This window comes from Accipiter gentilis, chromosome 15 (genome assembly GCF_929443795.1).
Source record: "Accipiter gentilis chromosome 15, bAccGen1.1, whole genome shotgun sequence".
Lineage (NCBI taxonomy): Eukaryota > Metazoa > Chordata > Aves > Accipitriformes > Accipitridae > Astur > Astur gentilis.
The window spans coordinates 2,137,152-2,149,713 of NC_064894.1; the positions used below are offsets into that span (position 1 = coordinate 2,137,152).

The following is a 12,562-nucleotide window of genomic DNA, read 5'->3' on the forward strand; positions in this document are numbered from 1 at the left end:
CTCCCCAGCTAGGATACTATAATGGAATCAAGCCCATAAGAGGGCTGAGAGGACTGCTTAACACTGTAATAGATAAATTACTGCCAAAGACTATCAGTGATAACGTATTGGCCAAAACTGTAGCTGAATGTGCTTCTGAGCTGTTTGTCTCCTGGTGCTAATATTAAAATCTTTGATTTGTCCTGGACCCAAATTGAGTTCATCTTCCCTCCTGCTCCCAGTTCCAAATAGTTACTTTGCCAGTAGGGAACGCAACAGAAAACGAGCTGATCCCCCTTCTCTGTTTCTGAGCAACTTAACTTCAGAATGTCCTCTGACAAAAAATGTCCAATATGCATGACTATTAGTGTTATAACTCAGATATGATAGAAAATGGGTGGAAGAGGGAGACATTTCTAAAACAGTGGCATATTTGCAGGGACTAATACATTAGAAGCAAACAGAAGCAACTATACCAGATATGTACTTAGGTTAAATCTTGTATGAAAGGAACATTATACTACAGTATGTGTAAGTGGCAGCATGGTAAATAGCATTTCAGCATTTAAGTGTGAGGTGTAATAGTAATTTGTACTATACAAGTCACTGACAGAACACTAGTGAAAGCACACAGAAACAGAGAACTGGACTTTAAAAAGTGGACTGTCTTACTGGGGTAATTGAACATATTCACAGGCACATACAGTATTTGTGGCATACGTAACTATTATAAATGGCAAAAGCATATTATATAAATCTTGATGCTATTATTTTTTCTCCATTTGACATTAGTTACAACACATGCTCAGTGAGGCTCAGTAAATTCTAGGTTTTCTGTGCGGGTTTACACAGGAATCTCTTCAGTAATAACATAATCTGGTATGATTTTTTTTTCTTTAATCAGATCTTGAGCTTCCTCCAAACCAAGGTCAAAAGAGTTATGATATAAAAGTGTATGGACTTTGAAGTTCATTATTTTATACTTTATCAGGACTACAGGTAAAGCTCTATGATTTTAGAAAATAGAAAGTCAATTTTCTCCTCCACAGGACAAGGAACCTGGCTGAAATAGGATGAAAGGACTTCAATTATCATATTTAGTAATTAGAACATTATTAGCATCTGACAAGGATGTTATTTTGTATCTGGAAGTCTTATAAGTTTCTTCAGTTTTCTTTTGAATTATGCATAGTTGGACTGCTAGTACCCTCAAGCTGTTCAGCTGAACATTTGAGAAAAGTCAAAGGTAGCAATTTCAGTGGCAGTAATTCCAATGAAATACTAGAATATATAGAAAGACCGGTGATCTACACTAGCTGTGGGGAATCCTCTGTCAGGGTGATGTCAGATATAGAAAATCCTATTTTAGATTAGAAAATCCTGTGAGAGATTAGAAAATCCTGTTTTAAATTATTAGTTAATCATTTTCAACTTCAAACAATTTTAATAATACCTAGAGGAGCAGCCAAGATCATTCTGATCCTTTCTATTCTTCCTGATTGATGATGTGTCCCTCTTGGCAGGAAAACAAACCATTCACCCGACAGAGAGCGACTTAGCGGTCCAAGTGAGGAGGGGATACCTCCCCAAACCACCCCCAAAGACCACCCAAAAAGACCAGCCAAGACCCCCGCACATTCGGAGAAGGCGTTTGATGTGTCATGATTATATAATCATATGCATATGCATTAGATAGTTTGAATATGTACGAGGTAGGAGTAGTTAATATATTATATGCAATCGTTACTGTATAAAAGAGACACACCTGATCAATCTGGTGTGCTTGATTTGTGGAAATTCCACCGAGCACCCAGGCCTGAATAAAAAGCAGTATCTCTCCTGAGTGTGTGAAATTGGTCTACGGCACAACAGCTAATGAATCCACTTTTAGGACAACAAGGGGAACATTGATAGAGAGGAATGCATTAGTTATGTCACTGTTAGGGTTACAGCAACAGCATCAGAAGACATACTTCTCCAGTGCTCTCCATGCATTGACTACCATGGAAATTGGATTTTCTAAAAAGGTTTGTGCCCACAGGAAAATTAAAACATCATTCACAGATCAGGCTTGTAGAGTTAATTTGCACAGCCTGGACTGTCGGGCATTTGAAGAAAAATCCAGATATATACCACTGCCAAAGCATTATTGTTCTTAAAAGCTTTGCATGTCTTCCAGTGTTGTATGGAATGAGTTAAAACATTTTGTCAAAGTAGACAAATCCATGCTATAAAAAAACCCCAAACAAACCAAAAAACACACAGGAAAAATACAAGAAACTATGAGTATACAATGATACTTTCATAAAACTTCTGATGGATTTTCATATTCATATAGGACTAATGTATAAGTTTGTTAAAATATAAAAGTACATATTCAGGATACCAAAAAGTTTGCAGCACATAACAATGAGAAGTAGCTGTACTTGCTCTCAAAAGAAGTGAAATGGAAAGAAAGCCAAAATGTGAAGATTTTTCTGTTTTCTTTTTAAGAGGAGGAAATAAAGGGGAAGAAAAAGGGAAACAGAAAAATCGAAACTTTCTGGTTGTACTCTTGCATTGTCTCCTTGACAAAATAAACAAATACTAATAGTCAAGGAAATCAGGAAGAAAGAAGGAAAAAGGTATGCAAACCACTTTCTATAGATAGAACCCATTTCCAGCTTAATCTGACAGGATACCTTTTGTATGAATAGACCTGAATGTCCAAATCATTCTCTGAATTTCTTAATTCTGCATTCTATTTAGTAGAGGTCTGCTGTACACATCCTGATCAACTGGTGTACTATACGTTACTAATACTGGTGCATACCTTTCAAGTCAGATTTTGTGATGGGGAGAACCAAACCATTACAATGTATTATGGAAATAGAAGTTCAGATTGCTTTACAAATAAATGACAGCATTCATAATATAGCTTTATGCTTTTCCACTGAGAATAACAGAAGTAGCAAGAAAATCTGTGACAACATTCCAAAAATAAAACATATTCCTCTATAACTTCTACCATTAATATAATGCATTCACTTTCTTAATAAAGCAATTCTGTAATCTGTAATTAGTGCATACAAAGGTATTTGTTACTGTAACCTCAATATTTCCATACAATTAGAGAACATAGTTTAACTACCCGTTATGTTGACTTACTGTGAATCTGCTAAAGACTACATTTACAGCAGTTTAATACTAAATAAACAGATGGCACAAGACTGAGGTAGAGTTTTCATAAGAAACTAATTCTGCTTTTTTTTATACCATCATAAATTTAGGTATCATCAGTGTAAGAATTTGATCTTGAAATTTGCCAAGTAAACCTGTAAAAAAGCAGTCTCAAAACCTCTTTTATTTCAACAAGAATCCTATAGATTCTAGACATCCTGTACCAAGAATATGATGTTTTCAGAGGATCTCGGTTACCATTTATGAATCTTGCCAGCAGGGTTTAACTTTTCCATTGAGAGTATTAGACACTGCTGGCTTCTTGAAGGATGACTACAGAAATGTTGACTTTCTGAAATTTTAATCACTTACTTAAATATCTAAATGAATACCAAAGTCTTCTGAAAATCTGGCTCCTTGCGAAGCAAGTACTTAAGAGAGTAGTATTTCTAACCATGTACTGAAAATGATTTGACATCTTTCTGAGCAGAGGCAATTCTGATACTGCAGTACTCACTTACTTGTTATTATACTAGATTTTATTCAGCAGAGCACAAATTAAAACTAATAAAAATGACAAACTAAATTTTGACCATTAACTGAAATAGTAAGAACAAACATTAGAGCTCACTCTTTTCTCATAAATGATGAATTTAATGCAAACATCTTCCCTAAAGGGGAAAAGCCCTGCTGTCTCAAAATACCAAGAAAATTGCATTTTAATGATTATTCTGGAATCCTAAGTATGTATCATTATATTGAACTGCAAGAGGAAAAATGTGTTTGTATTTAATTCATAAATCAACAAGTGCCTTAAATTGAGATATTGCTTGAACTAGATTTGCTCAAGAACACCACAAAATTTGTTATTTTAAATTATTTTAGCAGTGAGTGTTTAAAATTCAGCCCCCAAAATTTCTATGAAAAAGGTCACAATAAAGCTTGCATTTTAAGTGTATTTCCTCTAAAAGCATCAACAGAAATAATCACACACAATTTATGGATTCTAAGAGAACTATAAATTGTTTTCTGAGAATGAAAAACTAATTTAGAGAATGACATGACCAATCACATTGGAGAGAAAAATGTGTAGAAAAGCAACCGATCTTTGTGATGGTAGCTTAATGAGCATATGCCTCTCATTTTGTAAATAATCTTGTTTTGTTAACAAACTGATTTTAAAGTATCTATTTTGATTAATAAATAAACACTCCTAGTAGATGTATAAACAAAGTTTACTTCACATTACTTGCAGCCTAAGGCATAATTGGCTGGTCACTTTAAAAGCTTTTCTTGAGAAAATGAAGGACTAATAATGCTGTAGGAAGAGTGAAATGAGTTCAGACAATTGACAGAAATGCTTTCTGAAGTTAATTATGTTTGCTTTCCCCTCTCCCTTGGTGTTCATTACCTTTAAACGGAGCCACACATTGGCAGAAGTAATTACCAGGTTGGTCAATGCAGGTGGCTCCATTCTTGCAGGGAAAGGAAGCACACTCATCTATATCTGTTTCACATCTTGCACCTTTGAAAAGATGAAAGATTTGAACATTTAGTAAGACAATCGGGTGCCAATTTCTAATTCATTTGCACCGCAAGAAGCTCAAGCAACTTGTGAGAGAAACTAACATAAATCAGCCAAATAAAGAGCCACGCATACTAATGTCAGCATCCATTTAATTTTTATCACCACAAATACATAACAACTTATTTCTGAGTTGCTAAACGGTAACTAATCTTTCCTGTGTGTGGAAGCTTTGAAGGCCTTTTTAAATGCAGACTAATTTATCTTGTGCTATTTAGTTTACAGATGGAGTCAGTGTTCCAGTTTGTTGGAATGCAAATGAAACATTAGACCAGGGCAGATAAAGAGAAATGAGAAGGAAACAAGCAAATTAGTCAGTGATGTCTTAATGGATGCTTTGTGAACTACCTCACTGTGGAAAACAAGGTTTACTGTGAATACAACTCACCAGTAAAGCCAGGTAGACAGATGCATTCATAGCCACCAGTAAGGTCTGCACATGATGCATTATGAAGACATGGAGAAGAGTGACATTCATTTATATTTGCTTCACAGGTTGTACCTATAAATACACAATCAGGCAAAGGGGAGAGAAGTTACTACATAGCACATACAGTCAAATACCAACATTTATTTTACCTGAATATAGCTCACATACTGGAATCTATTTGACACCCTTTTTATATTTCAATTTGGGCATCTATGACAGTATGTTGATATTTTTAATGTTTAAGCTATGCACTGATTTTCCCAAAAGATTAAAAGTACAGTTATTGAAGAGATTCCTAAGACTTAAAGCAGGCAATTTTCTTATTATATGAATATAGAATAACAGAACACAAATTACATTAAATGTGATAGGCTGCATTGCAATGACAGGAGACGAAATATTCCTTGTGTTCATGATGAGGCAACAGATGTACTCCCAGAAAATGGAAAAAGCAATCTGATGTAGACAAGAACACAATTTATTCCAGAATAGACTATAGCTAACATAACCATGTAGCTACTTAAAGTATAAAAATACTCTATTGCTAATATTTCTGAGTGAACTTAATTTTTTATCATTTGAAAAATAAATGAAAAATTACACCAATTGCGAGGTTTAGGGAAATTCAAATAATTTTACTAAATAAAAATGCAAGTGATAGTTGTTCTGAATATAATTAGCAGTAGAAGAGTAATATTTTGCCCTGTGACATTTGAATTATAGATTGCTTTGTATTTCAATGATTAAAAATCCACGATGTTTAAAAAATGCACTAAAAAGAAAATGGATGCACTTTAAATTCCTAATCTGAGCTGAAAGCAAAGAATAGCTGCAGATATTAATGCATCCACTTATCAAAGTGATTACGTTTTTCATATAAATTGTACAAATATGCCAAGAACAAAACCTTTCCAACACGTTTTTTTCTGATTCTATTATATTAAATCTGCCAACAGTTTAAAAAGCTTACAGAAAACAGTACATGCTATTTGCAAAATTTCACTGAACACCACTGATCCATTTTCAACAGCTAAGCCACAGCCAGCAGAAAACACCTAGTTCCATGCTGTCATGAAAACAAAGTAGATAACTTTAGTCAAGGTGCATTTATGCTGAATTTACATGTTTATAACTTCAGATTATGCTAAAATAAGTATAAATGCATCTCTTTTGATATGTTAACAAACTGGTGTAAGACTCAAAGTAGATTTATGAAGTTATAGTTCTATGGATTTTTTAATACCTTGAAATCCATCCTGACAGACACAACTGAAGGCATTCAGATGATCAACACAAGTAGCTCCATTGTGACAAGGGTCACTAAGACACTCATCCACCTCAATCTCACAGTTATTACCTGGAAACAAGTGAAGGATTCACTTCATTAGGAACATGCCACTGGTGAGTCACCAGTGCAAGCCACAACAACAAAATGAAATAACTGAGGTTAGGTACAGGGAACTTCTACCAACGAGCCATAAATTGTCTTTGGGGAATTAATTTCTTGTTGATTAAAGGTAAAAGTGAAATGTATATATAATGTTCAACAGAGGTCTAATGGGAATTTTATACATTCATTTATAGATGTACTAAAATATTGGCATCTTTTCCTATTTTAAAGGCAGTAAAGTCTTGAGTTTTCCTAAAACATCACAAAAGTGTAAGCATGGTTTCTAAGACCAAATATTAAAATATCACAAGTCTTTTTCTATAATAGTCTTTTTCATTCATTTATTAATTTCTGGACTTTTTATGAAGATCTCTCTGCGAAATATTGGGAAAGGTTTCCATTACAGCCAAATATTTTAATTTTTTTCTTTTTTGAAACTAATAATCAAAAAGTTAGCTATTGCCATATATTTTTAAATATGTGGAGAAAAAAATTATAGATGCTGATTACTAGTTGAGAATGATGCAATTCATATTTTTTCCGGCCTTTGAGGTAGAACAAAGCTCAGAAAGTATTTATTTGAATTTTGTGTATGAATTATCTGAACAGATTATAATGGCTTCAAATTTATTATTACTTATGCCTAAAAGGTAGGTAAAAAGTTCCTGATTGTTTCAGAGGGGTTTTGAGGGCTTTATCTGGCCACAGAAAAAGTATAAACTAAAAATACTAATCTACTATTATATAGATAAAAGAATTTAAACAAACATTTCAATACAATAAGACCTCACCAAGAATTATCACAAGTAACATCAAACAATTTTACTTTATATTTTGATAATAATAATAAAATAAACCAACCATAGAAACAAGATACATTATTTCATTATATTACAGACAAAATACTGCAGCTATTAAATTACAGATTATTTCATCTAAATGGATGCCTACATGAGGATGTAGGGCAACAATTTAAGAAGTATGGAGTCTACTCAAAATCTGAATTCCTCTGGTTTCCTGTGTCCTCCTTGACTATGGAGAGAGATTCTGGAGTCATCCTATTCCTGCTTTAGGAGCCCCATCATAGTCCCTGCAGTTCGACAGGATGGTTCTGGGCTGCAGAGCTGACCTGCCACTCAGGGAATTCCTACTGCGCTTCATTATTTCATCATACAGGTGATCAAAAAGATCTGAATCTGTATGTAGAAGGTTTCTTTTTTTTTTTTTTTTTACACTGTAATTTGGAATTACCATGACAGTATGCTGACATAACCACACTAATTTTAATCTCCTCAGACTCTGTACTAATGACAATAACCTGCAGGATAGGTTTAAGCATAGTAGTTAAACCTGCCCAGGATCTTGGATGTATATTTGGCAGTTGACAGCCTTGTTACTGCAGCCTTATTGTTACAGGAACTACAAAGCAGATAAATTAAGGCCAATTTGCATATGGCTGGGAGTTGCAATCACATCAGTGTAAGACAGACACCCTGTCTAAAATAGTATAAAGGAAGAGTTATTGGAGTGGAAATAGTCCCCTGTAGTCAGTATTTTTTACAGCTGAATACCCTTACACAGCCAAGTACTTTTGTGTGCCAGGAAACAAAAGTTGTTTCTGTCTGAATCAGAGGCACGATGCTAAATTACATCTATTGCTGCTTTGGAATAACTTTCTTTTCTGTGGTTTAGGACTGACTTAAACAGATGTTAAACAATGGTCCTTTGAACTCACCTATAAAACCAGGTGCACAGAAACAAAGATAGCCACCCAATATGTCTTTACAGATGCTGGAGGCTCCACATGGTTGTGAGAGGCAGGCAGCAACATCGGCTTCGCAAAACTGACCAGTAAAACCTGATGAAAAATAGAGTAACAGAAGACATGAAAACTTTATTATCACATTTAGTCTGAGAAAATAGACAACTGACAGACCAATTTTGCTAAGCACTTTAGTGTTCTATAGTTACATTTCAGAATTTTATTTAGGATAGTGTAAAATATTCCAGTTTCTTTGAAAGTTTCGGTTTCATATACAAAGCAATTCTAAATGGAACAAAAGAACTGTATGATAAAGCCATACTTCCAATAATAAAAACCATTCAAGATACAATGGATCTCTTAAGAGAATTTGATAGAATGTCAATTTCTTCAAGTGGTTTTATGCAGATATTCCTACTTTTATTGAAAAATCAGTAGCACAATGTTGATAAAAGCCTTCTCATTTTTAGTGTGGTGTTCTGTACACCACACTAAGAAAACATCCTATGCTGCCAAGACAAAAAAGAGAATTGTCCCCATACATTCTGTTATAAAGCAGGTATTACAAGATCGGACAGGTCTGGCAGCTCATTGGTATTGATTTTTTGCACCAGTTAATTTATAGTTAATAAGAAACTCAATCTTCTGAAACATTGAGAATCCGTGTTTCCTGTTGAGGGCTACATATGCACAAAATTTTAAAAAGAAATTCAAAGATAAAATATGAATTTACATTTTACACTTAGGGTATATTGGCCATGGTATTCTAGTTTCTGAAGCCATCATCCAGCAAGAAAATCACATGCTTCACTGATGACAGCATCTTTATTTTAGAACGTGCACAATAAATAGTTGCAAGTAAATATTCTTTGTTTCACTGAGAAACAGTTGTTTTCAAACCCAATAAAATTTTTTTTTAATTAACTGATATAAAGCAATTGAAAAAATCAATCACTCTGTGTGGAGCTAGAATCCAAGTGCTGAACACAAATTCCAGGTTTCAAACTTTAGACATTCTTCTTGTAACTTTTGTCATAAAAAATCTGTGAGTTGAAGTATCAGAAGTATAGTTTTCTGTTCTCCTATTAACTAAAAGTTTCTAAAGATTTTTAGATTCTTGCAAAAATAATGTTCCAGCAAAGATCAAAAGAGACTGGACGAATTTATTATAATCTAACGACTACAGCATGAAAAGCCACTAAAGACTTAAACCAGAGATTTGGTTCAGTGAGCTAAATATAATTAATTCCAATGTCTTACAAACTTGGATACCAAGTCTGGCTGAAGACCTGAACTTCACATTTCATTTAAAAAAAGATTTATAAAGGAATGCTGTGCTTCAGTAGCATAGGTATTGCCAGAACAGATTCTAGTATGCCATCAAGTTGCCCCATATCTGACCTTGACTTCATCAACATTTTACACAACAAGGAGAAAAAGGAAGAATCTTCAGTCAAAGATCTTCGAACAATTCTGTATTCCTACAGTGTACTGTGATAGCTTTAAAAATTAAACATAACCCTGGTTTTATAGCATTTACTAAGTGCAGATCCAGAGTAAAAAATTATTACAGAATTTTAATAGTTCAGTCCTGCTTGGGCCTAGTTTAGCATACAATTAAAGGAAACATAAACCATGTCCTTAGGGCAGGACCAAAGAGCTCCTCATCTGGAAGATTTTTTAGTTTTTGAACAGCTGGTTAGATGAGGCAAGACAGCAACTTCTGACCATCAGGGTAAATTGCTGAAACATGTTGCGCTTTAGAAATCCTGGCTTGTGTAACAAGCCTCTGAGGCATCAATACAAGACAATGCATATTAAAATTGCCCTACACATGCAGTCATTCTGGTTTCTAAATCAGTAGATGTAGAAAGGTGTCTTCAAGCTATGTTTCTATTCCATCCCAAACACCAGCTGTGCAACGTTCGCACACAGCTGAAGTTTTCCTCCCTGTTGATTGCTATTAAAAATTTAAGCATCTCTCTCATTTTTGCCTTCGTAAATAGATGTTAACATCTGCTTACTAAAGTGCTACCTAAAACTAATATAAAAAATTATGATAAAGAAGTAAAATGGAAACAATCAATGATGGTAACAGTTCTACACAGATATAACTATTATATGTGGTAATGTGACTGTCATCCAAGTGGAGATACTGAATATAGAAAAGCCAACATGACTTTTGTTTGACAAACTAAAAATAAATATTCATTGTAACTTTATAGATTGGAAATTAGGATCTTAACCTATGCATGCTTTTATTTCTGTGTTTTGAGTTATTAACAAGTATTGCAGCATGGACAAATATATCTGAAATTACTATACCAAACTGAAGAACAGAGCATGGTGGTTTCAGGGCCAATTTTAATATTAAACATCTGTTTTTGTATAACATTTCTCATCAAAACAGATTCAGCAGCAGTACTTAAGAATATACTATTTCCTATAAAAAGAAATGAGCAAGTGTGGGTTTATTTTTCTGCTACAGACACTCAAAAGATACTTCATGAATTTAGATAATGGACATTTAGCAGCAGAGTATTTAAAATTTTTTATTTTTTTTTCAGAAGTGCCACATTTACATTCTTCAGACATTTCTTTCTGACAAACCCAAAAGCCTCATGACAAAAGTGATTCTTACTAGTCAGGCTGTGACACTTAAACTCTCCAGGGACATCACTGCATTGTGATCCATTCTGACATAGTCCAGCCACACACTGATTTATGGCAATTTCACTACATGGCTCCTTATATTCTGTATGGCAGGTACATCTGAAGCTATTAACTGGAACCTCACATTAAGGGTTATTGTCAGGGCCAGGAGGATTTGATGTGCATTCATTCACTCTTATTGAACAAATATTACTTCTGGGGGAAAAGTTATATGGTTCCTGTTAAAATTACAGCTGGGAAAAACTTAAACAGAATGAAAGAAACAAATGTCAGAATTTAATAAATTCATTTAAAACCTGGAGAATATTTCACTGTCATTAAGATTCTTATGTACTAATGGGTTGCTAATTTCTCCTTATTTGTACCAGATGTGATGATAATAATAACATACAAGGCATTTTATTAATTTGGTTTTTGAGATAGAGTGATTGTTACTGGTTTTGTCATTCAACACCTATCATAATGAAATCCTACATTTTCTTGGGTCCTCTAGAATTTCAAATATAAAAAATGTACTTATTGCAGGAATTATACAAAATGTAAAAATTGTAAAAAATATGCAACTAATAATAGCATAGTTGAACAAAATAGAGAAAGGGTAATAAAAAGGGAAAATCATCACCTTTGGATGAAAGACAGGGGAAAAAATGCTGCTGTTGCCTCAGACAATACAACAGGAAAGTGTTTTATTGTGACCGTCTGCTCTAACAAATACATCTGATTGTTATATTGAAGTAAGCAGTCACAACTATAAAAGACATAGTGGAAGATACAATTTTCTCTGTTGTATCCTTCTTGCATATATGGTTTCTGGAACTCAAGAGATCAAAACCCACTAATTCTCAGTAAAGACAATTTGAACTTCAGCAATTAGATTAGAATAACAAAATTACTCTCTAAAAGTCTTAAAGACTTCATGTTCTAAAATTAAAGAGACTGAGAAATTATGCACATGCAACTTCAAGAAAGCTTTTGTGTTCTCTGAAGACTGCTCATTTTCACAAGCAGACTTCCTGATCTAACAACGGCCACTATCTGAAAAACAGTATTCTGTTCTTGTGAGGAATTCAGTTGTCATTTTATTTCCCAGTCTAGCTCGGGGACAAGCCAAAACTTGTATTTATGTACACATAAACTGAAAGAAAATTAAAACACGTTGTAAGAATGTGCTATTCTGAATATTTAGGGTGTTTGTACTTCAGTTTCCTACCTACATATTCCATTCCTGAAATAAAGAGATAAATATTCTAAGGCAAAATAATTTCAACAGATTTACAGTCTTCTGCCATTTAGGCTTGAAGTGAGGTGTTTCAACTGTTCTAAATCTTCTGCAAAATTTTCTCAACTAAGTACTAAGTGAAAAAAAATAAAGCTCCTAGGCCAAAAGTCAGTTTTTATCCCACCATGTCAGCATTTTCTGATGAAATAACATTTCATTGGATATTCCTCAAAAGGCTGTACTGGCAGATGAAAAGTCATCATTACAACTCACTTTGAATTTTATATTATGATTTTCTGACAGGAAGACTGAAAAAATATTTTTTCAGCAAAAACTTGTATACATCATTTCAGCTCAATTTAGTC

General features: G+C 33.8%; 1 protein-coding gene across 1 annotated transcript in view; it reads right to left on the reverse strand.

The window, feature by feature from the left end:
* The window catches only part of EYS (eyes shut homolog), a 940,845-nt gene that overhangs the window by 566,643 nt on the left and 361,640 nt on the right, over positions 1-12,562 (reverse strand). Inside the window, exons 16-19 of the mRNA XM_049818234.1 lie at positions 8,279-8,401; positions 6,397-6,510; positions 5,112-5,225; positions 4,550-4,663 (exon numbers count right to left, since the gene is read on the reverse strand). Of these exons, the coding sequence (XP_049674191.1) occupies positions 4,550-4,663; positions 5,112-5,225; positions 6,397-6,510; positions 8,279-8,401 (465 nt within the window). The remainder of the gene's footprint in view (positions 1-4,549; positions 4,664-5,111; positions 5,226-6,396; positions 6,511-8,278; positions 8,402-12,562) is intronic.